This window comes from Emys orbicularis, chromosome 10 (assembly GCF_028017835.1).
Source record: "Emys orbicularis isolate rEmyOrb1 chromosome 10, rEmyOrb1.hap1, whole genome shotgun sequence".
Taxonomy (NCBI): domain Eukaryota; kingdom Metazoa; phylum Chordata; order Testudines; family Emydidae; genus Emys; species Emys orbicularis.
This window is the reverse complement of record NC_088692.1, coordinates 66,298,858-66,325,326: the sequence shown is the minus strand read 5'-3', so window position 1 is coordinate 66,325,326 and position 26,469 is coordinate 66,298,858. Positions and strand designations below refer to the sequence as shown.

At 40.3% G+C, this 26,469-nt stretch overlaps 1 protein-coding gene across 1 annotated transcript in view; it reads left to right on the top strand.

Moving 5' to 3' along the window:
- The window catches only part of UNC13C (unc-13 homolog C), a 402,367-nt gene that overhangs the window by 152,028 nt on the left and 223,870 nt on the right, over positions 1-26,469 (top strand). The window contains exons 10-12 of the mRNA XM_065411637.1: positions 16,531-16,700; positions 19,259-19,374; positions 21,483-21,646. Coding sequence (XP_065267709.1) covers positions 16,531-16,700; positions 19,259-19,374; positions 21,483-21,646 — 450 coding nt within the window. The remainder of the gene's footprint in view (positions 1-16,530; positions 16,701-19,258; positions 19,375-21,482; positions 21,647-26,469) is intronic.

Sequence of the window (26,469 nt, the reverse complement as noted above, 5' to 3'; positions counted from 1 at the left end):
TCTTTCTGATCTTGCCACTGCCAATAGGATCTTCTGTAATTCTTTTAGGTTGTGTCCCTAGTGTACTTTTTGTTAATATTCTGTTTGGAGCAAGTCTACACACTGCATGCTTTTGTTTGTTTATTTTTATTCTGAATTGATTATGTTATTAGTAACACGCTTTGAAGCAAACTATGTAGTTGGAAAATTAAACTTCTGGTTTAAAGCCAAAAATTTGCTTTTTCTCTATACTTTTTAATTGCCCATGGGTAGGATTTTTTCTCTCACCATCTGATTTTTAAAATGTTTTTCTCCAGTTACTCTATGCATGTATGTAGGGAGGAGGTAGAGATTTGCTGAGGAAATATTCTTGATCGTTTTGCTTGGACTTGGCTTTGCAAAACCTTTCTTTGAATTTACTGTATTGTCTGGTTTATATGCCAGTGCTACTCTTTTTTTTTTGTTTAACTAATTTCTTAGGCCACAATTCAGCGAAGTGCTACACATCTTTTAACTTTCAGCATGAGTTGTCCCACTGACATAATTGGGACCACTTGCATGCTTAGCGTTAAACCTTACATTTAGCAATCTGATGATAATTTCTGTTTAAAACATCTACTTTCACTAATAATGAGTAGATATCAACTTTTTGAACAAAAATAAGTCAGGATGGTCTTGTGGGTAAGGTGGTGGACTGAGCCTTGGGAGATCTGGGTTTAGTTCCTGGTTCTGCCACAAACTTCATATGTGACCTTGGGCATATCAATTAATCTCTCCATGCCTCAGGTACCCATCTGTAAAATGGTGATGATGATGGTGCTTCCTTTCTCTGCCTTACCTCTTCAGGGGACAATTTACAAAGGGGAACTGGACATCTGTCTCTCCTTTGGGCCTTTGAAAATCTTCCCCTTAGACTGTTAGCTCTTCAGGCCAGGAACTACCTTGCTACATGTTTGGGACCCCTATTATGCTAGACAGTGTACGTTCTCAGCTGGGGGCTCCGAGCTACTGTAATATAAATAATTATTTTCTTTTGTATGCCAGTGTATACATATTTAAATTGAAGTAACCAATATGATAAAGTGTGCGTATGTGTACAAGCAAGAGTAAAAGAGAGCTAACGTGATTCCAGAGGGGCAGATCGCTTCATTTTCCTACAAAATCTAGCTTTCTGAATGATACCAGTGGGTTTTTTTTATGAGTCAAACTTAAAACGATGCTGCTGGGTTTAGCTTGTATTGTTTGGCTTCTCAGCATAAGGTGGTGCAAAATCAATGTTTCTGTGCATAAAAATGCACCTGAAATTCAGCTGATCTCTGAAAAAAACATGTGCTTTAAGAACAGGAGTACTTGTGGCACCTTAGAGACTAACAAATTTATTAGAGCATAAGCTTTCGTGGGCTACAGCCCACTTCTTCGGATGCATATAGAGTGAAACATATTGAGGAGATATATATACACACATACAGAGAGCATGAACAGGTGGGAGTTGTCTTACCAACTCTGAGAGGCCAATTAAGTAAGAGAAAAAAACTTTTGAAGTGATAATCAAGATAGCTCAGTACAGACAGTTTGATAAGAAGTGTGAGAATACTTACAAGGGGAGATAGATTCAATGTTTGTAATGGCTCAGCCATTCCCAGTCCTTATTCAATCCTGAGTTGATCGTATCTAGTTTGCATATCAATTCCAGCTCAGCAGTCTCTCGCTGGAGTCTGTTTTTGAAGTTTTTCTGTTGCAAGATAGCCACCCGCAGGTCTGTCATTGAATGACCAGACAGGTTAAAGTGTTCTCCCACTGGTTTTTGAGTATTATGATTCCTGATGTCAGATTTGTGTCCATTAATTCTTTTGCGTAGAGACTGTCCGGTTTGGTCAGTGTACATGGCAGAGGGGCATTGCTGGCACATGATGGCATATATCACATTGGTAGATGTGCAGGTGAACAAGCCCCTGATGGTATGGCTGATGTGATTAGGCCCTGTGATGATGTCACTTGAATAGATATGTGGACAGAGTTGGCATCGGGCTTTGTTACAAGGATAGGTTCCTGGGTCAGTGTTTTTGTTCAGTGATGTGTGGTTGCTGGTGAGTATTTGCTTTAGGTTGGGGGGTTGTCTGTAAGCGAGGACAGGTCTATCTCCCAAGATCTGTGAGAGTAAAGGATCATCTTTCAGGATAGGTTGGAGATCTCTGATGATGCGCTGGAGAGGTTTTAGTTGGGGGCTGAAGGTGACAGCTAGTGGTGTTCTGTTATTTTCTTTGTTGGGCCTGTCTTGTAGGAGGTGACTTCTGGGTACTCGTCTGGCTCTGTCAATCTGTTTTTTCACTTCAGCAGGTGGGTATTGTAGTTTTAAGAATGCTTGATAGAGATCTTGTAGGTGCTTCTCTCTATCTGAGGGATTGGAGCAAATGCGGTTATATCTTAGAGCTTGGCTGTAGACAATGGATCGTGTGGTGTGTCCTGGATGGAAGCTGGAGGCATGTAGGTAAGTGTAGCGGTCAGTAGGTTTCCGGTATAGGGTGGTATTTATGTGACCATCGCTTATTAGCACAGTAGTGTCCAGGAAATGGACCGCTTGTGTGGATTGATCTAGGCTGAGGTTGATGGTGGGATGGAAATTATTGAAATCATGGTGGAATTCCTCAAGGGCTTCTTTTCCATGGGTCCAGATGATGAAGATGTCATCAATATAGCGCAAGTAGAGTAGGGGCGTTAGGGGACGAGAGCTAAGGAAGCGTTGTTCTAAGTCAGCCATAAAAATGTTGGCATACTGTGGGGCCATGCGGGTACCCATAGCAGTGCCCATCAGCCATACCATCAGGGGCTCGTTCACCTGCACATCTACCAATGTGATATATGCCATCATGTGCCAGCAGTGCCCCTCTGCCATGTACATTGGCCAAACCGGACAGTCTCTACGCAAAAGAATTAATGGACACAAATCTGACATCAGGAATCATAATACTCAAAAACCAGTGGGAGAACACTTTAACCTGTCTGGTCATTCAATGACAGACCTGCGGGTGGCTATCTTACAACAGAAAAACTTCAAAAACAGACTCCAACGAGAGACTGCTGAGCTGGAATTGATATGCAAACTAGATACGATCAACTCAGGATTGAATAAGGACTGGGAATGGCTGAGCCATTACAAACATTGAATCTATCTCCCCTTGTAAGTATTCTCACACTTCTTATCAAACTGTCTGTACTGAGCTATCTTGATTATCACTTCAAAAGTTTTTTTCTCTTACTTAATTGGCCTCTCAGAGTTGGTAAGACAACTCCCACCTGTTCATGCTCTCTGTATGTGTGTATATATATCTCCTCAATATGTTTCACTCTATATGCATCCGAAGAAGTGGGCTGTAGCCCACGAAAGCTTATGCTCTAATAAATTTGTTAGTCTCTAAGGTGCCACAAGTACTCCTGTTCTTTTTGCGGATACAGACTAACATGGCTGCTACTCTGAAACATGTGCTTTAAGGGCATTCAGACAGCTGTTGCTGTCACAGTTGTGATACAGGAGAAAGTTAAGTTCACCTTTCAGCTTCAATGCCTAACAAAGCTATAGTTTTCTTACAAAAACAGATGGTACTTTATCCTCACTTATCATGGCAAGCATTTGAAAATTAATATGATAGACCTGACAGTAATCTGATGATGGAAAAAATGTGTATCTTGCTTTTGGGAGACTGTTCAATATAACAGTCCTCTTTATCCCCCTTTTTAGTGTGCACTGTTTGTCTGGGTTTTTATACAGAACTGTAACATAAAAATGCCTTACCTTTTTTTTTTTGAGCAAATGGTTATTTGAGGAAAGCTAGGTCAAAGCAATGCGTTTTACATTTTTGTATTGAAGATATTGAGATTTGTGGTGATTCTAAGATGATCTGGCAGTGAGTTCCACCGTCATGGGTCAGCTTCCAAGAAAGCTCTGTCTCCAGCTGCCATGAGTCTCACTTTTGTGGTTGATAATTCTATTGTTCTAGTGAAATATAGCCGTCGAGCTCTAGTGGTCACATTAATACAGCGAGGACAGTTTGTTCTAGGTAATGAGGAAGTCACCTTTCTATAGCTTCCTTCGTGGCCTGATACAATATCACTTCTAGGAAAGCCACTCACAAAAAAATTCCCGATAAAATACTGATCTGAACAGATATTAAATAGTGATTAGTGCCAATATTGCTTAAAGCCAGAACAGTCTGGTGAGAGGGTTGTTATGTGTTTACATGCCTTCATGCATTTAGTTTGCTCACACTTATAATACATTATTACATGGATGGTGGGAAAAATTCAGTGTTGATAGAAGAGTTCTTTGCAAGCTAAATCATAACTGTAAAATGTGCATTACAAAGGTACATGATATCACATAATATGTAAACAAAGATGAACGATGTGTGAATTATGTCAATCTGAATTAATGTTTTTCTTTTAATTATTATTGTTGTTGTTATTGTTCTTATTATTATTATACTAACCAAGATTACGAAGTATTATATTTAAGGGAATCACCCAAACTGCGCTTAAGAGGAAACTGTAAAGGTGACATCATTGAATCAATGGAGCTATTCCCATTTACATCTGCTGAGGATCTGATCTGGTCATCTTTATGACAGGTGTAGATTTAAGGATTAGGGCTTAATGGACTAATGAACTAATGGGATGCTTTTATGAAGCGGAGGGGTGAAAAGTTTGTGTCTGGACCAACCAGGAGTAGATGCAGCTAAGATGACCAGCAAGGAGGCAGGATTGGCAAAAAATGGGCTTCCAGGCATGGCAGAGACAGGCAGATTTGGTAAAAGAGTTGCAGTATTTTGCTCCATTAGAGCTACAGCCTTTTTTGTTTACACTGCTGATGACAATCCAGTTGGCATTTGCTGCCCTGTCTACCCATTAGATTTTTTGTCCCTGTTGTAAGGGCTACCTAAATACAGAGAGGCAGTGTGGTTTGCTTTGCTTGAGGAATGAACATGGGACTGGGAGTCAAGAGTTCTAATCACAGCTCTGACACTGATGGCTTGAGTAGGTGAAATGGAGATAATACTTGATACACAACTCATAGGAGTGCTGTGAGGATAAATTCATTAATATTCCTGTAAAGCATTTGGAAATTAAGTTCTATGACGCTTAAATGCCAAGACTTATTATTTAGCTACTCCAGTAAAGATGATTTTGAGGAAGAACAGCCTTGAAAAAATTGATACTGTATTTAAAATACCCTGTTACATCTGCTGTGTTCAACATAGTACAATTCACTCCCTTGACCTTGAACTCCAAGGGGACTGTCAGAGAAATACTTGATCTAATAACTTACCCAAACAACAAAATGTCAACCATTCCTCCACTGCTAGAGAAGATAAATGGATCTCAGTTTAATTACTTGAAAAGATGAACAGAAATTAAAGAAAGAAGAATGGATGGCCCCAGTACAAAGAATTGAATGAACCAACTTTGGAACAACAGGTTTTTCTACTAGAAATCTTGTCTAAAATGCTACTGTGTGAGACAAGTGCTGGAAGATTTTGAGAGCCAAATTCACTCTCGGAATATTATCACATTGGGAATTATCTATAACTAGAGATTGCTTCTCAATGCCCCGGGGCAGATGAAAAAGACATTCCTGTATCAATCAAGATAGCATTCAGCTCAGTGTAATTAGCAGTAATAAATAAGCTTTCAGACTTCCAGAGATCATTACCATCCATATGAGCTGTTTGACTTCAACTGCACATTCTTTTCAGAAATAGCAAGGTCTTTTTTCTGGATATAATCTCTGCTATGCAGGTATGGGAGAAGAAACTGAATACTTAGAAAAATCTTTTACTCAGGGAGACATTAAATTTTTTATTTTTATACCTGCCAAACCATGGATGCATAATGAAAATTGATATGTATTTTAAGACTATGATTTGGGGAGCCATCTGTTGACAAAGAATCCATAGGGAAACCCCCCAAACAAGCAGTGATGATAATTCAACAAAAGACTTTTAAATTTGGTTTAAGGTATCTTTACAGTTTGTGGTCCCTCTGCTTTGAATTTTGCTTCTGTCCTTTATCAGGTCTCTTCAAAGATATGACCCGCTAATATATGCAGGCATATTCTATTATTTTACCTTTTCAATGCTAGATACATTATTGAAGGAACTGAATTAGCTTGGGGTTCACTATAGAGTTAAAGTGACAGTTCTGCTGACTCTCTCAAAAAGCTGAATAGAACTGGCATTACAGTGCTAGACATTCCATTTTGTTTTATACAGTTGTTTCTATGTTGTTAGATCATTCACCTTTATAGTGAATAGCTATTTTTACACCTAATATTTATGTTGGGTAAGATGTTCTGTTCTTATTACCTTTCCTCTAGGATTAATAGATGTATCTGCCTTGTGAGAACACTGTAGGCTCTACTATACATGAAACACAGGAATGTTTAGTCAGAGAGAAATCTTGAAGAGTTTAACTGTTAGAAGGACATTTTTAATATGTTATGTTTGTTTTCCTAACCTATGTTTGGTGCTGCACTGATCAGTAGAACAATATTAACAATATAGGCTCTCAGCTACTAGGTCCATTTTCTTATTCCTGCTAGCAGGGAAAAACATGCACAGTACATTGACTATGGACTTCTCTTGTCTGGTATCAGAAATGTGACAGGAGTTAACAGAACTGCCCTGAGATGGTTTCATCCATTTCTGTCAGGCCACACCAGAGAGTCATAATGGAGACATATGCCTCCACCTCCAGAGCCCTCACCTCATCTGTCCACTTCCTATCCTGTTCAATATCTATATAAAGCCACTAAAGGAGACTGTGAAATAGAATGAACTAAAATGATACTAGATATCTGAGACCCACTTCATGGGAAGGGGGCAAATGTTCTTACCTATAATATGCTACTAGCCCGGCCCACTGTCCTGTGGCTTGATCATCATCAAGGCAGATATACCTCTAAAATTCAACTGAATTCTAGTTCTATCATTATTTATTTTAGAATAACAGCATTTTGATTAAGCATTTATTTCAAAAGTTAAGAATTACATCCCCAGAATATTAGTTTTGTAAAAATAAGGCATCTTGGTCAAAGCAAATTACAGCAGAATCTTGAGTTCTGCCACAGAAATTGTGGTAAAGAAAGTGTTGGGTCTGATTCAAAGCCATCAATGGAAAGACTTCTCTTGACTTCAGTGGATTTTTGATGAGACCCATTATCTGAGAAGGGAAGGAAAAAATCAAAACTATACTGAACTGGTTTGGAGACTAGCTTTCTTAAACAAAAACAGTTAAACAAATTAGACAGTGAGGAAAGGACAGAATTATTGAAGACAATGACAGTTAAGCCATTAGATTCTCAAAGTTATGGCTTTCCCCAGAAATTCCAATTAACAGAAACAGTACTATAAGAACCAGCAAAAGATCCAGCTGGTGCTTCTAATTTTATTACCTATTTTTTCTGAAATATTGAAATATTTTCAAATCTCAGTTAAATGAGATACTAAATTATTCATTATGAAATTTAATATGTAATGCCTCAAATTTAACCTCCACTTAATGATTTTTAAACAGTTGAAAATGGGTTTCTTATTATGATTTTTTAAAATTAATCCTATCACTGCTTCAGAGTAAAATATGGCTGTTGATAAATCGCAGTTAATTCACGTGATTAACTAAAAAAATTAATCGCGATTAATCGCAATTTTAATCACACTGTTAAACAATAGAATACTAACTGAAATTTATTAAATATTTTGGATATTTTTCTACATTTTCATATATATCTTATTCTGTGTTGTAATTGAAATCAAAGTGCATATTATTTTTTATTACAAATATTTGCACTGTAAAAATGATAAACAAAATAAACAGTATTTTTCAATTAACCTCATACACGTACTGTGCAATCTCTTTGTCATGAAAGTGCAACTTACAAATGTAATTTTTTTGTTATATAACTGCACTCAGAAACAAAACAATGTAAAACTTTAGCGCCTACAAGTCCACTCAGTCCTACTTCTTGTTCAGCCAATCGCTAAGACAAACAAGTTTGTTTACATTTACAGCAGATAATGCTGCCCTCTTCTTATTTACAATGTCACCAGAAAGTGAGAACAGGCATTTGCATGGCACTTTTGTAGCCAGCACTGCAAGGTATTTACATGCTAAAGATTCATATGCCCCTTCATGCTTTGGCCTCCATTCCAGAGGACATGCTTCCATGCTGATGACACTCGTTAAAAAAATGTGTTAATTAAATTTGTGACTGAACTCCTTGAGGGAGAATTATATGTCCCCTGCTCTGTTTTACCCACATTCTGCATATATTTCATGTTATAGCAGTCTCGGATGATGACCCAGCACATGTTGTTCATTTTAAGAACACTTTCACTGCAGATTTGACAAAACGCAAAGAAGGTACCAATGTGAGATTTCTAAAGATAGCTACAGCACTTGACCCAAGGTTTAAGAATCTGAAGTGCCGTCCAAAATCTGAGAGGGACATAGGGTGACCAGACCAATATTTCAGTGTTTGTCCCACGTCCCGACCAATCTTTGGTCGAGACGCAATTTGTCCCGATATCCGCCGGCAGCACTGGGTTGATTTTTTTTTTGCTCAGCCAGCAGGACTCAGCTTCTTTTTTTTTTTGCTCTGCCGGCAGGCACCCCCACCCCCATGTGTCCCAATATTTTCTTCCCCTCATCTGGTCACCCTAGAGGGACAAGGGGTGGAGCTTTCAGAAGTCTTAAAAGAGCAAACCTCCGATGCGGAAACTACACAACCCGAACCACCAAAAAAAGAAAATCAGCCTTCCACTGGTCGCATCTGACTCAGATGATGAAAATGAACATGCATCGGTCTGCACTGCTTTGGATTGTTATCAAGCAGAACCCATTATCAGCACGGACGCATGTCCCCTGGAATGGTGGTTGAACTTATCCTTTGTCTTTGAGAAATAGGTTTAGCCACTCCCCAGACCTGCATAGTAAACACACTTCAGTCATTATTTCAGCTTATGTTCACAACTTCACATATAATGTTGTTTACATACATTTCACCATGATATTATTGACCAATGAGTTTTTAGTTTTCAAATGATAACATACAAGGCATATTTTCTACTAAGATTATTACAATTGGGATGTATTCCATCATAGAGTGACATCACATCAGTTGGGCTTCTGAACTCCATTGACTGGAAGCCACGCCCAAGGAGACCAGCAGAGCCCTGGTGGGCATGTAAGTGCCAGGAAGAGGAAACTAAGCCTGAGGAGTCTAGTGGAACTCTGGAGGGCATCCAGGCTCCACCCAGGGGCAGCAGAGTATGCATGAGCATGGTGTGAACATATGGGCAACCTGCTATGTGCTGTGTCTCATTCGGGCTTGATTTTGAAATGGTACTACTCCTTGACACCCCCAATTCAACTCCTGCTTCTTGTGATTCAAATACAATATGCTGAAAGGTGATTTGATATTGGCTGAGTACGTTGAATCCCCACAGCACATTATCTTTTCAGGCACATGTCTAGAATCATTCTGAAATATAAGAAGGTTTGCAGGTTCGCCCTTTTGCTTAGTGGTTGAGGGATTTGTTTATTTCCAGCTACTCTAGGATTTTCCCAGGCAGCTTATATTACAAATTGATAAACTAGCATACTTATTTTATCTATTATAGGTATTTCTAAGGCACCTGTCACTGTGTTACCTAAGGCCCAGAGTCTCTGCATTGGTCAAGTTGTGATCAGCTCAAGTGGAAGGGCAAAGATAACTTTGAGCTACCTTTATGAGATCGTTAGGCACCAGCCTGGTCCCCTGAATTTAAGACAGTAGCCTGAAGTTTTCTCTATTTGACATTGTTCAGGCAGCTAGGGATTGGCTCTGTACAGGAACACTTCTCCACCCACTTCCTCCCTTAAGCCATACACTAAGAAGGGGATGGCATAGGAGCTATTACAGAAGCCCTGTGTCATCCGAGGATTCTTCTATGCAAGAGGAATCTATAATTGACCAGTTCAGCAGTCTCTAAGGTGCCACAAGTACTCCTGTTCTTTTTGCGGATACAGACTAACACGGCTGCTACTCTGAATCCAGATCAGTGTTTCCCAAACTTGGGACGCTGCTTGTTTAGGGAAAGCTCCAGGCGGGCCAGGCCGGTTTTTTTTTCTCTTACTTAATTGGCCTCTCAGAGTTGGTAAGACAACTCCCACCTTTTCATGCTCTCTGTATATGTGTATATATGTCTCCTCAATATATGTTCCATTCTATGCATCCAAAGAAGTGGGCTGTAGCCCACGAAAGCTTATGCTCAAATAAATTTGTTAGTCTCTAAGGTGCCACAAGTACTCCTGTTCTTTTTACTGATCTGGATGATGGGATTAATTGCACCCTTAGCAAGTTTGCAGATGACACTAAGCTGGGGGGGGAGAGGTAGATACGCTGGAGGGTAGGGATACGGTCCAGAGTGACCTAGACAAATTGGAGGATTGGGCCAAAAGAAATCTGATGAGGTTCAACAAGGACAAGTGCAGAGTCCTTCACTTAGGAAGGAAGAATCCCATGCACTGCTACGGACTGGGGACCGACTGGCTAAGAAGCAGTTCTGCAGAAAAGGACCTGGGAATTACAGTGGATGAGAAGCTGGATGTGAGTCAGCAGTGTGCCCTCGTTGCCAAGAAGGCCAATGGCATATTGGGCTGCATTAGTAGGAGCATTGCCAGCAGATTGAGGGAAGTGATTATTCCCCTCTATTCGGCACTGGTGAGGCCACACCTGGAGTATTGCATCCAGTTTGGGTCCCCCCACTACAGAAGGGATGTGGACAAATTGGAAAGAGTCCAGTGGAGGGCAATGAAAATGATTAGGGGGCTGGGAGACATGACTTACGAGGAGAGGCTGATATACAATATAAGAAAATACAATAGAGTTGAGGCAGTGTAGGTTACATTAAGTTTACATAAATATTACATAAATATGTTTACTTATTATAGAGGTTGTTAATCCAAATCTGCACTTTGAACTCACAAAAAAGGAGTAATGTGACCATTATGAATTCATGTCTGTAAAGCACTTTGTAAGTGTGAGAGTGCAGTAGAGTACCCCTATTCTATTGAAAAATTATGAAAATGTGCATGTAACATTTAATATCTGAATATACTGCAACCTTTTCAACTTTGGAATGTAGCTGTTCCCGGAATCTTTGTGCACTAAATAGCAATTCACTTCTTAGCCTCCTCACGCTGTACTTTGCCCCACGTTCATCTTTTCTTACTAGAGAGTGGCTGGAGGGAGAACGCTTCTGTAAGGGCAAATTTTATCCTCAGAGTCAGGATAGGCTGGGCACTGGACAGGTAAGTGAAGTAGGCAGGAGCGGGAAATCCTCCTCTCCCCCCCCCCCACACACAAGGACTCAAAGTCTCATATGTAGGTTACTGTAGTCCAGTGACTACAGTGGCATATGCAGTCCATGGCATAAGACGCTTGAGAGGATTCATGCAGTGGCACAGCCTTCATAATCTCAGTGGTAAATCTCCCCATAATCTTACTGCCTCCCCATGGAGCTGTGCACCTACTATTCAGCCTCCTGGGATCCTGTCCCTCCTTCCACTGCAGAACCACACTGGTTTTGCTGCCTGGGGAGCCCCCATCCAAGTGGAGGAGGGGCTGGATCTGGGGCTAAGGGCTCAGACATGGTGATGGTATAAATGCCTAGATAGTAATATGTCTCACCACAACACACTAAACAAAGGTCAAGAAGAGAAAAGGATACTTTTCGTGGAGTTAGGAAATTTTCTCATGTAAGTTTAGTTCTAACCCCCATTGAAAAAGACACATGAGATAACATGCCAGGAACACATCTAGAATAAGTGCTTCCACCTGACCCAGCCTTTACTAGGAGGTGCACATGGATAAATTGCAATTTAATCAGTATTTACCTTAACTTCTGATGAGAATTGTGCTTTGGTTCCTTCCAAATCTTGTGAAGTAATTAACCTTCAAGAACGAAAAAATGTGTTAGACAAATATAAGCCCCAAACTTTAGTCCAAAAAGTCTTTGCTTACACTGTGATTCAAATAAACAGGGACCTGATCCTGGTGTCCCACCAAAATTGCACCCAGTAGGCAGATCATAGTTGCACTCCTCTGAAGCTGAGTTCAAGGAAGGTCCCCCAGCTTCAAGAGCATCCTCAGTGCTGTTCTTAGTTATGCTAGCTGCAAGCAGCTCCAAGGGAGCCAAAACTACATGAAGATTGGTGTCACATTGGAAAGTTACGGTCATATTACCTTTCCTCTGACATGCTAACTTTCCCCTGCTACACCAGCAGCTCATATGATCCTTCTGGGGTATAAGCCATCTCTATGAGCATCAAACCAAACTATATAACACTGTAATACTTTCTTAATGCAATACCAAACTCTTGACACCAATCAAAAAATGGAGTCCTTGAAAAATGCAGAGAGAGAAGGAAAGATCTTTCAATTGCCATTGCAAGCTACCTTATTGTAGGACTTTAAAGTTGGAGAATGCTTTAACTCTCATTTTAGTTACTTCACCCGGATCCAGTCCTGGAGACACTTACACATATAGGTCACTTTTCTCATATGAATAGTCATGCTGAGGCCAACATATCTTAATGGTTACCCTCAGGATTGGGTCCTATGATTTTAAATTGTGCAGTCTAATTAGTTGGATGGCTGTGCTCAAGGCCGTGTTGGCTTTCTTCAGAAAAAGAGAGCAGATAATTAACGCATACTGAAATACAATCTACAGTAAACTGGTTTTGTTTATTCATTGACCTAGATTTACCACAAGCTACCATATCATTTGAAAAGCACCTCTCTTATCACAGCAGTTATGATGTAGTTCTTTAGAGCAATCAATGAGGAAATATTCTTCAGGCTTTTTAGATTCACTCTGAAGACAAATAGATGTTTTAGCTACTCAGCCACACAAATCACTAAAATAACCATACAATGTTTTATCTTCCTTTTCTTACCCCAATTAAATTAATCCTTGAATGCAGCTACAAGAGAAGTGATGATATTTTGGGTATATCAATCAGATGCAAACAGTTGATTATGCTGGATTTCACATGCAGATGTGAGCTGAAATGCTTTATTAGCCTTATTAATTAAAATGCATTGCTGGGCTGGATACTTCACTGATAGGAACAGGAGGGAGCAGAATCTGGAGAAAATGGGGAGATGGCTTCAGAATGGGGAAAGCTTGAGGAAAACTCTTTAGTCCTTTGGGGTCAGGGCTCCACAGCCAGTGAGTAGAAGGGATTCTAAGAAGGGGCAGCAGGACGAGTGGTCCTGCCTGTCTACTGTATGCTCTTCTCTGAACCTGGTGGATATCAGAATGGGAATTAGCACTTCTCCAGCAGAATAAGATATGGCAGTAAATCAGGAAGCAGGAAAATAAAAGAATAATTCTCTTTCATCTTTACCATGGCCTTGTTTGAGTTTTATGTCTCTTAACTGTAATGCCTATGAAAATGTTCTCATTTAGTTTCCACTGTGTATACAATACTGGACTGTACACAATTTGGGGACTTTGTCCATAATGCTAGGCAATATTTTAGAAAACACTGGAGTGAATTATTATTTGTTAATTATCAAAGCCCCATACATTTTAAAAAATTGGCAATTGGTCTAGCACAAGCATTTTTGTGATACCCAAACAACTGCTACAATGAAGCAAAGTAAAAGATGGGTGTGCCATATTTACTTATTGATTGGCTCTGAGGGCAATAACTCTTACCACTTAACGTATTTACAGTGTTGTGACAGAACAGGGATCGGGGCGGATTTGACCTGGGAATGCTGCCTGGGAGTTACATTGAGCTACCTGAGCTGTAACCTGAGCCAGGAGAGGGGTGGGGAGAAGTGACACCTTCTGCCCGGGAGACTGAACAAAGGAAAGGAAGGGCAGAGGGAAGGGGGGAGAAAGCTGCTGGGAGGATTTGGGAGTTTCAGTTTTGGGCTGGGTGGTGCAACGCAGGGAACCCCAGGCTGGGGTCTAAGCTCCCTGAACCCCCAGAAGGACTTGATTGAGGGGTCCTGGTTGTACCTACAAGCTCTGCTGTAGACTGCGTTCGTATTGTCCAATAAACCTTCTGTTTTACTGGCTGGCTGAGAGTCACAGCGAATCTCAGGAAGAGGGGTGCAGGGCCCTGACTCCCCCACACTTCGTGACAAGTGTCAAAGGTCATTAACAACCATAATTACTGCATTTTTGGAACACTCCTGTGAAATGCCAGTTGGGAGGTAAGTACTCATATCACCACATTGTAACGCTCTGTACCTCGGGGGAACACCCTACACCCCCATGTTCATCCTTATAAAATGATTGTGTGGTATCCAATGCAACGTTTGTCTTGTTGGGTGTCTTTGGAAGGCTCATGATGCACTGAGCATTGTTGTTATAGTAATTGTTGTTACAGTAATATACAGTAATGTTATAGGTTGTAATTTCATATATATAGTTATGAGGCTGAAAATGTGTCCTCGTGGCTTAAAACAAGCCCAGCCAAAACTCTCCAGGAATGGAGGGGCAGTTCACACCTCATCAGGGCATGTATGGGACAAATCCAGCCCAGCCTCACAGGAACAAAGGACACTGGCCTAGGCAGCAACAAAGGATCTGTTGGACTCTCCAGTGAGTCACCCCCATTCCCTTGGTCAGCCAGGGACTACGATGAGGTAATGCTCACCTGACTCTGAAAGGGGGGGGGGGCAAAGCCAAGAGGGAAGGAAGAACATGATAAAAGAGAGAGAGAGGTTTGCCATGCTCTTCCTCTCTCTTCCACCTCCATCTACAGACATCACCACCAAGCGACTGAAGCGCTGATAAAAGGGAAGAGCCTGGCTGAAAGGCAACCAGCCAGCCTGTGGTGAGAAGCATCTAAGTTTGAAAGAGTACTGAAAGTGTTAAGATCAGCTTAGAATGCGTTTTACTTTTATTTCATTTGACCAAATCTGACTTGTTATGTGTTGACTTATAATCACTTAAAATCTATCTTTATAGTTAATAAATCTGTTTGTTTATTCTACCTGAAGCAGTGCATTTGGTTTGAAGCGTGTCAGAGACTCTCCTTGGGATAACAAGCCTGGTGCATATCAATGTCTTTGTTACATTGATGAATTTATATAAGCTTGCAGCATCCAGCGGGCATAACTGTACACTGCAAGATGGAGGTTCCTAGGGTTGTGTCTGGGACCGGAGATATTGGCTAGTGTCATTCAGTTTACACAGTCCACACAGCAGCTAGCCAAAAGTGCCCAGTCATGTAGCTGGGAGCAGCTGACATACCAGAAGCTGTTCATGAACGTCCCGGGAGTGGGGGTTCTCACAGCAGAGCAGGGTAAGGCTGGCTCCCAGAGTTGAGGGTTAGAGTGACCTGGCAGATCGCCGGTCCAGATAACACCAGGGGAACATCACACATATTAATACTGGAGAAACTGAGACACATTGTCAATTAATGGTAGAGCTGGGATTGGAACTCAGACTAGAAATCTGCAGCCATTCTCATGCTTACTCCAGCAGACCATGCTAAAGCTACAGGCTTATTATTGAATTAAGACCCTTTTTGCAGGTTAACTAAAACTAAGATAACATTTTAAAACTTGTTTGTAGAGTTACAGAATGATTTAGCTCTGAAATAACGTAATTGCTTCTACAAATAATGGAAAGCAAGCATCAGTCTAGCTAGAGTGAGCTTGCCTATAAACTGACACTGCAGCTTGCTCATGGTTCTGCAGATTTCCTATACCTGAGGATTCCTACTGATGGCATTAAAAAGCCAACACTGAGTAACAGTTGGCTACACAGTGGTTACACGAATAAGAAGTAACTGTAAACCTGATGGGCTTTACTACAGGAGCTGATGGGAGGAGAAATCTGCAAAGTTTCCTCTCTGAGTTTTCTGTCCTGTCATTGCATCAAGACAGTATGGAGTCTGCCTCTCCTCTCTCACGTAATATACTGTGGGGCACTTCCCTTCTCTCCCACCCCTCCCCCATATCCCTCAAATTTCTCAGAATCTCTGCAGTGCCCAGAAGGTCTGTGAGAGGCCATGTACATCCACATGGAATCTTTGTGCCTCCACAACAGTTCCAGGCCCCTGTGGTTCTTCTGACCTCCACTTTGGCAGCATGGGTCTAATGGAGCTGCTCTGCCAGGGTCTCTCCTGGCTGCAGCTGCCCTGGGCTTTTCCTATAGAGGGGGATCTTCACCAGTGGTGAGGTGTCCATGGGAGAAAGTAAGGCATACTTCAAAAAATTAGTTGTGTTTTGAAGGGTACTGCTGTTTGTTTTCCCTGCCTTCGTAATTATCCTTCCCTACCATCTGTTGTCTCTTGTTTTATATTGTGAGCTCTTTGGGGCAGGGATTGTCTTTTTTGTTTTGTGTTTCAACAGCACAATGGGGTATTGGTCAATGACTGGGGTTTCTAGCACTACAATAATACAATTAATAAATAATAATAAACAGTAATTCACAAGTCTATTTGGGAAAATGTATCATGGCCTGTATCTTGTTGTATGTTGTTTTACAGTGAATGCCATAACTCCACAGACAGAATAAAAGTAAGAGTCTGGGATGAAGATGATGACATTAAATCTAGAGTAAAGCAACATTTCAAAAAGGAATCAGATGACTTTCTGGGACAAACAATCATTGAAGTGAGAACACTAAGCGGAGAAATGGATGTATGGTACAATTTAGGTATTAATCATTTTCTATTACTTAAAATTAGTTTAGACAAAATCTCAAGATGTATAGTGTTGTGAACTTTGTAATGCATATTTGTTGTATGAAAATAATACTCCCCTTAATATATAAAATTATACTCAGTTTTGGATTCCAGGTTTAAAAGGGCGGAATTAGATCTCACTTTTGAGTCAAATTTTAGAGAAATAATTGTCCGGCTATGCCAAAAGAAGGACAGGAGACACCTGATATGATTTTAATCAGGTTGCAACTTTACTATTAGATGCCTGGGACTACCCGGCAGATAAAAGTGTACAGTGCGGGTAACTCCATGTTCATTCAATATCTACCTGGAGGCTTCCACCAACCTCCTTCTTAATATATAAAATTATACTCAGTTTTGGATTCCAGGTTCAGGTCAAGGTGGAATTAGATCTCACTTTTGAGTCAGACTTAAGAGAAATAAAACTTTATTTAAAGATTGAATAGCAGGCCAATTAAAGGTTACAAAGTAGCAGCCGTGTTAGTCTGTATCCGCAAAAAGAACAGGAGTACTTGTGGCACCTTAGAGACTAACAAATTTATTTCAGCATAGGCTTTCATGGGCTACAGCTCACTTCAATAAATTTGTTAGTCTCTAAGGTGCCACAAGTACTCCTGTTCTTTTAGGCCAATTAAAGCAATTCCTACTCCAAAAGACAAATTTTTGATTTAATTCAAAATGAGATTATTTCAAAGGATTTGGTAGATAGTTTTGCTACAGCTATCAGGACAGTGTAAATAAATACCTCATATCACTTTATTCACACCTCATTGTATGTGAAATGAATCACATATAGAAACACATATAGAATCATTTGCTTACTGAATATCAAATAATAATCATGTTATCATTTAATATATGTTTCTGTATAGTCCTGGGCCTAATTCTCCTTTGACATTTCACTTGTGCTAGTCTGTTATCATTTGACTCTCTTCTAATTTATACCCATGTAACAGAGATGAGAATAAGGCCCATGATTACACACAATGTGCCAATTTGTATTTGTTCAAATAATTAATGTTTGCAAGTAGATGTTAGCTTACATAAAGATAAGCGTGCAATATTGCTTTTTTTCTGAAGCAAGTTTGTATCCACTAGATGTGCTGTAACTCAAGTACTACCCTCCTCTACTTGTTTGATAATATAAATATGCTAACAATGTTTTTTCTATATTGCCTGCTCTGCAAAAGGTAAATTATGTAACAGGGAGTTTGCCAAAGTTGGAACACATGTGTTTTCTGGGCAAAAATCTTTATCACGCAATGTAAATACCCTTATTTCTCCACTGTTCTACTTAATGTTTCATTAGCAATTGAAATATATGGACATGTAAAGAAAAACGTTTGATTCTTTGCAGCAAATTAAACAAATCTTTTAGCCATGTGTTTTTATATTTGTACGCAGAATAATTTTTTAATAAGATAAACAAGCCATTGTCATCCTGAAAGATTTCCTTAGTATCTTTCAATTGATAAAACTGATACAATAATAGAAAGCAATTGACAAAACTGACGCCTCAAAAATTGTTGCTTAACTGATTTGATTGGAAGCAATTTAATGTTGAAAATAGATACCCTTATTGTATAACTGGAGAAAAGAAAGAAAAAGTATAGACTGCAAAGCTTTTAACTGTCTTCTACAATAAACTTTATAGGTGGCTCCTGATAATTGTAATATCTTAAAAAGGAGGATGGTATATGTCATTCTAGTGCCCGCGCACACACATTTTTGGGGGGATGTGTGTGGGGGGGAAGTTTCAAAAATGAAATGCATTGGATTAGTAAGAATGCCAGATTCTTACTCTTTATACCATTCCTTTTATTCATGATTCATTTCACAGCACTGTACAAAAGCTTTATTTAAAAACAAAACAAAACGTAATGCTTGTTAAATCAAATTACACTGCTTGAATGGACTGGAATAATAATAGGTGAAATCAAAGAACAGCTGTCAGCATAAGGAGCAGTAGTAACTAGATAGACTAATATAGATGGCTTCATGCAAAGTTCTCCAGATGTTTTCTTCAGTATGATTCAGCCCCAGTTGAGGAATCACGCCTATGAACAGAATTTGGAGTTTCCCCTCAGGCCTGGATGTCTTTGAGGCTGTTGGTGAAGATGGGGATGCCTGTGGGGAAGCACCAATAGTAATAATAAAATAGCAAATAAGAAATAGGAGAATTAACTCATTTCCTTTAAAAGAAAGTAGTACACACATTTGTGTACATCCTATTTTGAGTTTGTTTGGGTGACAAATTATGGGAGATTTGTTACTTCACAGCAAGATATTGTACTCTATGGCCTGGACCATATGGGAGCTCAGGTTTGCAAAAATATCAAGAATGACATTACATTAGAAATTCCTAACTATGGAAATCAATATATGTTGTGCTCAACAGCTGGACTTTGGGGGCATAGAAAACATTACAGTATTTGGACCGAAACAATTTTTAGAACTGCATTAGTGTTTCTCTGTTTTGACAGAAATGTATTCTTGGTAAAAATTAACAATTATTTTTCTGTTTCTTCAGAAAAACGAACAGATAAATCAGCTGTCTCTGGTGCCATTAGGTTGAAAATCAACGTTGAAATAAAAGGAGAGGAGAAAGTTGCTCCATACCATGTGCAATACACATATTTACATGAGGTATGTTGGTGAAGTTTGTTCATGTACAAGATCATTTTGCTACACAGAAATTAGATAAATAGAGAACATAGGGCTATGAAGACTAGAACAGTGATACATTTAGTTTCACTTCAACAGGTTTTTCAGTTAAAACTCTTGGAATATGTATCGATGATTGAATCTCATGACCAGATTCAAAGTTATTGTATCCAAGGAAGAGAGACTGATATGCTACTACATCAGCAGATTGGTCTTGCCAAATGGTTAGAAAGTAGAAAGAGGTGAAATGGCCATGTGACTTCCTAAGCTTTGCTTCTGCAGTTCTCTACGCTCTACATTTTAAATGCCAGTCACATGCTTGTTAATGTCATCAAGAATACTAGGATTGTATTTGTTTATTTTTAAATTATAAAAAAAAAAAACCCTCCAGAATACATATGCTCCCACATCATCCATGGGAGACATGAGAAATCAGTGATGTAATATTTAGGATAGTTGACACACAGGCCATAGCAAGCCATAGGGAGCAGTGTTTCCCCTCCTGGGGCCGGACTGGTCAGTTCTTTCTCAGTCAGATTTCCAGTTAGTTTCATTTGGACTTTGTCTACAATAGAAGTCCAGGATCAAATTGTGTTGTCAGAGCTTTACATGGAATTAGGAAAGCATCTAATAAAATATTAGACTTTTTTTTTCTCCTGCTCATGCCATATAGTTTTCAGATTTTAACTACTGACCTAGGTGGCTTATTTCTAATTTTAGATCCTTAGGAGGACTTTTATGTGATTAGGAATAAATAATATGAAAGATAGGAGGTGGGAGAACAAGGGAGACTCTTCATTCTCTGTGTGAACAAAGGACAATATCTTATTATCTATGTACGTCCTGTCCTTCGATTCATTGAAGGTGCCTTGCAGTGTACAGCAGCACTGGCAGATGAGCATTAATATCCCTGCACTAGTTCTGCAATGTCCCAGAAATATAATAATATGAGGACAGGCAGAAAAATTCCTGGGAATGATGGTGAGAAACAAGCAGCACCAAGAATAGGCGGCCTTTGACATAAATTAAAAGAAAATTCATCACAAATAAAAGCAGCAGCTACTTGAGAGCGTCTCTGTGTCCATTAATTCCTGTTTGCATCAGACTGGCCCACCATTTAATTTTTATCCCCAAAGCTCAAGAAAATAGATAAACGTTGTATGAGTGTGCTATGAAAGGTACAGTACTAAAGCTCTAAAGGGTATCTACAAAAATGTCTCTAAGGTATAGTTGCATTGGGCACTTGTCTTCATGCACAGTGTGTGTATCTAAGTTGTATAGGGCCCAGATCAGCTTCACTTTGAAGTGAATGGCGGAACTCTATTAATATCAATGGTGCAGGATCACCCGCTACATGGTTATGGACTGGGCTAAAGAGAAATGGTTGTGTAAAGGTAAAATGGAGATCTCAAAATTGTTGGTCATCTTTTGTCATTGAAAATATCCAGGAAACTGAATTCAACAGTCCTGTTTTTTGGATTTGTTTGTAGCTAAGCCAGGCAATCTGAGAAGAACAAATCTCTGTCATTGCGTGCAAATTAAATGCTAGCTCTTGCTGTGAAGGTTGCTAAACCCTGATCCTTGCTATGTCCCTTTGTTCTTTGAGCAATTTCTGAGATATTCTTAACAAATTGCCTATAACTCAGAATATTTAAATCATGAAACTTGAAATTCATTGGTTAAAAATCCAATTCAAGCTGCTGGACAGTTCAGTGAGCATTATAACATAATGATATAATTCATTAACAAGGGCACATAAGACAAAAGAGAAACTTCCTGCACTATTTTGTATAGCATTAGAATTGTCTCTGTCGGCAATGGTTAACTGAAATGACCTTATGTCAAGGAGATAGTGATTCAGCAACCTGATCTAGCCTGCACTGGCAGAGCTCCATTTAAAAAGTATTTTTAAAGCTTTAGTCTTTCCTCTCCAAATGATGGTTAGTTTGGTATTAGTAATTGCAGAGGCAAACAAAAATTGAAATTAATGAATACTCTGAAAAAATATTTTATAATATAGAATAGTCTTATATAATGCCACATAGATATTGAAATTTCCTGTTAATTTGAAAAAAATCTCTTACCTTTAGAACCTATTCCATTATTTGACTGAAGTTAAATCTAATGGTGGTGTAAAAATCCCTGAAGTGAAAGGAGATGAAGCCTGGAAAGTATACTTTGATGCTGCTGCACAGGAAATTGTAGATGAATTTGCAATGCGTTATGGAATTGAATATATTTATCAAGCTATGACGTAAGTATATCATTTCTAATTTTTAAAAAATCTATCAGAGGGGAGTGAAGAATTCAAAACCTTCGTCCTTGTTTCTTCTTTTCAAATGCAATCCTGATCAAAAAAGTCTCTCTTAAATCTATTTCTCAAAGAATACTCAGAGTGAAGTACTTCACAGTTAACAGTAGAAATGTGAAAGTGTTTTATTAGCTATTATTTTTATCCGCAGAGTATACTTACCAATAGACCATCATAATCTCTGTGGGCCAGATCCAGAGTCCATTGAGGTCAGTGGAAAGACTCTCATTTTCATCATTTGGCTTTGGTTCAGTCCAAATTATTTTTGGATTAATCAATAAATCAGTAGGTGTAGTGATATAACATCAGTCCCAGAAGTACAGAAAACTTAATGGTGATGTCAATAATACAACAGTACATTTTCACAATTTTATATATAAGGTATGCTGACCACAACTTCTAAAACTTGTAGGTGATTTGTAGTGTGCACTAGATAATCTAAATTGAAATATCCTCTGGTCACATTAGAACAGGGCCCCTTACTTAAGGGGCTTTGTGTCTGGAGCTTAAAGGAGAATAATTCTCCATTATACACAGTATATTTGCCCAGTGGAAAATCTTTCAGTATAAAAGGACCAAATTCTGCTTTCAACCATGCTCACGGAAATCCAGATGAATATTATTAAATTCACTAACACTACAAAAGTTGCTGTTATAGATTTTTTTTAATTATTATTATTCAGGCATGTATCTTGTTTCTACCATTTCTTGATAGTATATTTTAAAAACAAAATATTTTCTCTTATAATGCTAAGGCACATAAACCCCAAAGTTTTTCATCACAGGATTTAATAGCACCATCTATTGCAATGGTTATTTCTTTTATTTACTGTATCTTATTGTTAAATATTGTACTGGATCTCTATCTACAAGGTAGGAGGGCATTTGTGTATTTATATGCACTTGTTTAGTGCAGCTCCTCCAAGGATCTCAAAGCACATTGGACAAATGAATTAGTTAAACCTTGCAATTCCCCTCTGGTATTATTAAATCCACGCTACATGTAGGGAAACTCATGCACAGGGTGTGCATACATAGAACCTAAACCTCTGATTCCCAGTTCCCTGCTCTAACCACTAGATGCATTTACCCTCTCTCCTTTATCTTTCCATTTGCTTTGTACATCGTTACATCTTGAGGTGAATTATCACTTAATGTACTATTATAATTTTATAGCTACATTTATTTCTATTGTACAATGTTCCCATAAATGATTTAGGACCAAGTCCTTTAAAGAGAAATGACATTTATTTTATAGTATAAAACAATGCAGTGTATGGTGCCTACTGCCTTCACTTCCTTGATGAAAACAAAAACAATACTGGTTTCTACTCCATGATAATCTCTTGAGAGTTAAGGCCTGGGCATGGGATGCCTTTCTCAGAAAAAAACAGGTCTGATTCTCTGTCACAAAGTTCCCTTCTAACTACCCCTTGGGTTTGACTGGTTATCTCACTGGGGGATAAATGTGCACCAGTCAGAGACCTTTCGCTGAAAAATGTCTTTACTGAATTTTGTTTTGTTTTGTATTTTACTTCATGATGACTAGATAAAAAATCTATTGGAAAGTTTGAGAGTACTGTCATTTTTCCACAGGGTGGTTTAAATCTAACTATTTCTGGATTTCAAATATGATGTAAGCTAGGGTTGTATGTTTGGTTTTTTTGGATTAGTAGTAGTAAAAATAGAAAGATTAATTTTTCATTTAAAGAGGAAACTGCAATTTTCAATTGGTAAATAATGTAACAACAGCCTGATTTTCATCATAAAAAAAAGGAAGAGAAACAGAACTGAGCAAATACTGCAACACATTTTCTAAGAATCTTCATTCACTTTATATTTTATGAATTGGCTTAGATTGGTTTGTCCCCTTTTTGTGTTTGCCATCTACAAATATTCTATGAACTGATTTTGTCAGGAATTCCAAACTAGAAATTGTAAAGCAAACATTATAGAATATTGCAGAATGTGAATTTCAGATTCATAATCACATTTCAGCAGAAACTGGGGACTAAGAATTATGATCATCCTGTCGGGGAAAAGAAGCCTATCATGACCTATTATGTTTTAAATTTTGTGTGCTCACAGTGAATAGCTCATATATAAGTTACAGACCAAGTATTGTTTGTTTAAATTAATTGGCAATAATTAATTTTGAATAACGAGCATGTTCACAAACCTGTGGACAATTTGTGAATAAAAAACTAATTTATCAAGTAAATTTTGTGTAGTGAATTATTCAGCCAAATCTAATGGGCAACTCATAAGAGTATGTGCACTCATACAGCTCAAGAGAGCGTCTTGGTAAAAATACTGCAGTTCTACTGCAAGGAGTTTTCTTTCGGGGTGATCATCAATTGGCTTTGCTTGTGTTTATGAAAAGACATCTTTTTTGTGGAGTATCTTTAACAACCAAGAGAAATTTTGCAGTTTCTTGCTTTGGAGAATTGAGTGATCAGAATAAAGAGCAGATCCCATATGGTAAATATATCTCCAATCTAAAAGAAAAGCCATTTTCCAGTATACAACAGAAAGAGAATTTGAATGTAATTACTTGGCTCAGAGAAACACTTTGTAAGCATTTGACACTCAAAGCTCTGGTTTGGAGACTCTGTCCATTTCATCTCTTTTGGTAAAATTCACAAAAAGCACAACAACTGGCACTGATTACCTTTGTTGTTGTTCTCTTCAGAGAGGTTAAGTGGCCACAGAGACCCTTTCATCCTTAGACCTTATCCTTCCAGGAAAGGCCTGAGGTTAGGGTTTCCAGGTGTCCGTTTCTTTTACCAGAATGCCAGGTTGAAAAGGGACCCTGGTGGCTCCGGTCAGCACTGCTGACTGGACTGTTAAAAGTCCGATCAGCGGTGCTACAGGTCTAAAGCAGGGAACCACAGCCAATGGGAGCTGGGGGACGGTGCCTGCGGGCAAAAGCAGTGCGCAGAGCCTCCTGCCTCCCCTTCGCCCCCCCCCCCCCGCCCCGCCTAGGAGCTGGACCTGCTGCTGGCCGCTTCCGGAGCTCAGCGCAGTGCCAGGACAGGAAGGGAGCCTGCCTTAGCCCCGCCGTGCTGCTGACCAGGAGCTGACCGAGATAAGCCCGTGCCCCAACTCCAAGCCCCTGCCCCAGCCCTGAGCCCTCCCCAAACCTCGAGCCCCCTCCTGCACCCCAAACCCCTCATCCCCAGCCCCACCCCAGAGCCCGCATCCCCAGCCCCAAGCCCTCACCCCCTCCCACACCCCAACCCCCAGCCTCAACCCACAGCTCTCTCCCGCACTCCAAATCCCTTGGCCCCTCCCCCCAGCCTGGAGCCCCCTCCTGCATCCCAACCCCTCATCCCCAGACCCACCCCAGAGCCCTCACCCCATCCTGCACCCCAACCCTCTGTCCCAGCCCAGTGAAAGTGAGTGAGGGTGAGGGAGAGCGAGCCACCAAGGGAGGGGGAATGTAGTGAGCAGGGGTGGAGCTTCGAGGAAGGGCTGGGGCCTCGGGGAAGGCACGGGGCTAGGATGTTTGGTTTTGTGCGATTAGAAAGTTAGCAACCCTATCTGAGGTACAATGGCTGGGGATGGGGCAGTGGGAAGAGGCTTGCAAAGCCACTGCCAGTGCAATAGCTGTTCTGTATGTCAGTCATGAACTCCTGTCTCCAGAGCTGCAGCACTGCAACTCCTCCAGCTACACTTACTTCACCATAATCCTGTATTGAGCTACTGGTTCTTTGAGTGCACATGGATTCTTGGCTGTGCATGCACTCTGTGTGTGCAAGACCAGATCCTTTTTACCTATAGTATTGGTCGGGGCTGCAGCCTAGGGGTATGTCCACACCACTGAAAGAAGCGTGCAGAGTATAGAGAACATACCTGCAAAGTCCCCCTAGCACAGGCATAAATAGGCTAGCATTGAAGCTGGTGAGGCACAAGAAAAGACTTGTCTGAAGGGTGTGGGTATGGAGATGAGTACATACCCTACATGTTCTCTACTCCCCAAAGCTGTGCCTTCCTGTCTACACTGCTCTTATTAACAGTGTAGGTCTTACTGCCTCCCTGCTGCTGGAACCTTTCCCCTATGCAAGAAAAGACTCCTGCAATGGGGAAAAGCTCTGTCAGGGGGAGGCAAAGGGGAAAGGCTCTGCCACCTCACTGCCCCTGGAATCCTCCTCTGCTGCTCTCCGGCAGGGGGAAAGGTTCCAGAGTGGGGAAGGACTTTGGCAGCTCCCTGCTCCTCGGGCCCTTTCCCTCCACAGGAAAGACTCTGGCTTCGGGTGGTAGGTGGACACAACAGGGAAAGGCTCAGCCAGAGTGAGGACCCGCTGAAGTGTTTCCCAGCTGCATCCCTTCTGCCAGAGCCTTTCATTGGCAAGTGTAGCTATGCATCCCAGTGCGGAACCAGCCTGCTTTTCACCTGCAGCATGTAGCTACACATATGCTGCACGATGACACCAGTGGTATGTAGTGCAGACATAGCCCAGATAGCCTGGCACGCTCCCATCAGAGGGCATAAAGGGCAGAGTGGGTCCCATCATCCCTCAGTTCCTTCTTATTAACCATGGCAGCAAGATGGAATCCCTGCAGTGTCTGCCTGCTTCTCTGTGTTAATTTAGTGGTGTTAGTTAGATATTAGTTGGTCTTGTTGTCCATTGGCAGTGGTGGATTAGCCACTAGGCCAACTGGGCACGTGCCCAGGGGCCCCGGCCAATTGGGGGGCCCCAGAAAAATGGGCACCCCACACTCCACTCCACCTGCCCGGTGCTCCTGTGGGGGAGTGGGTCAGG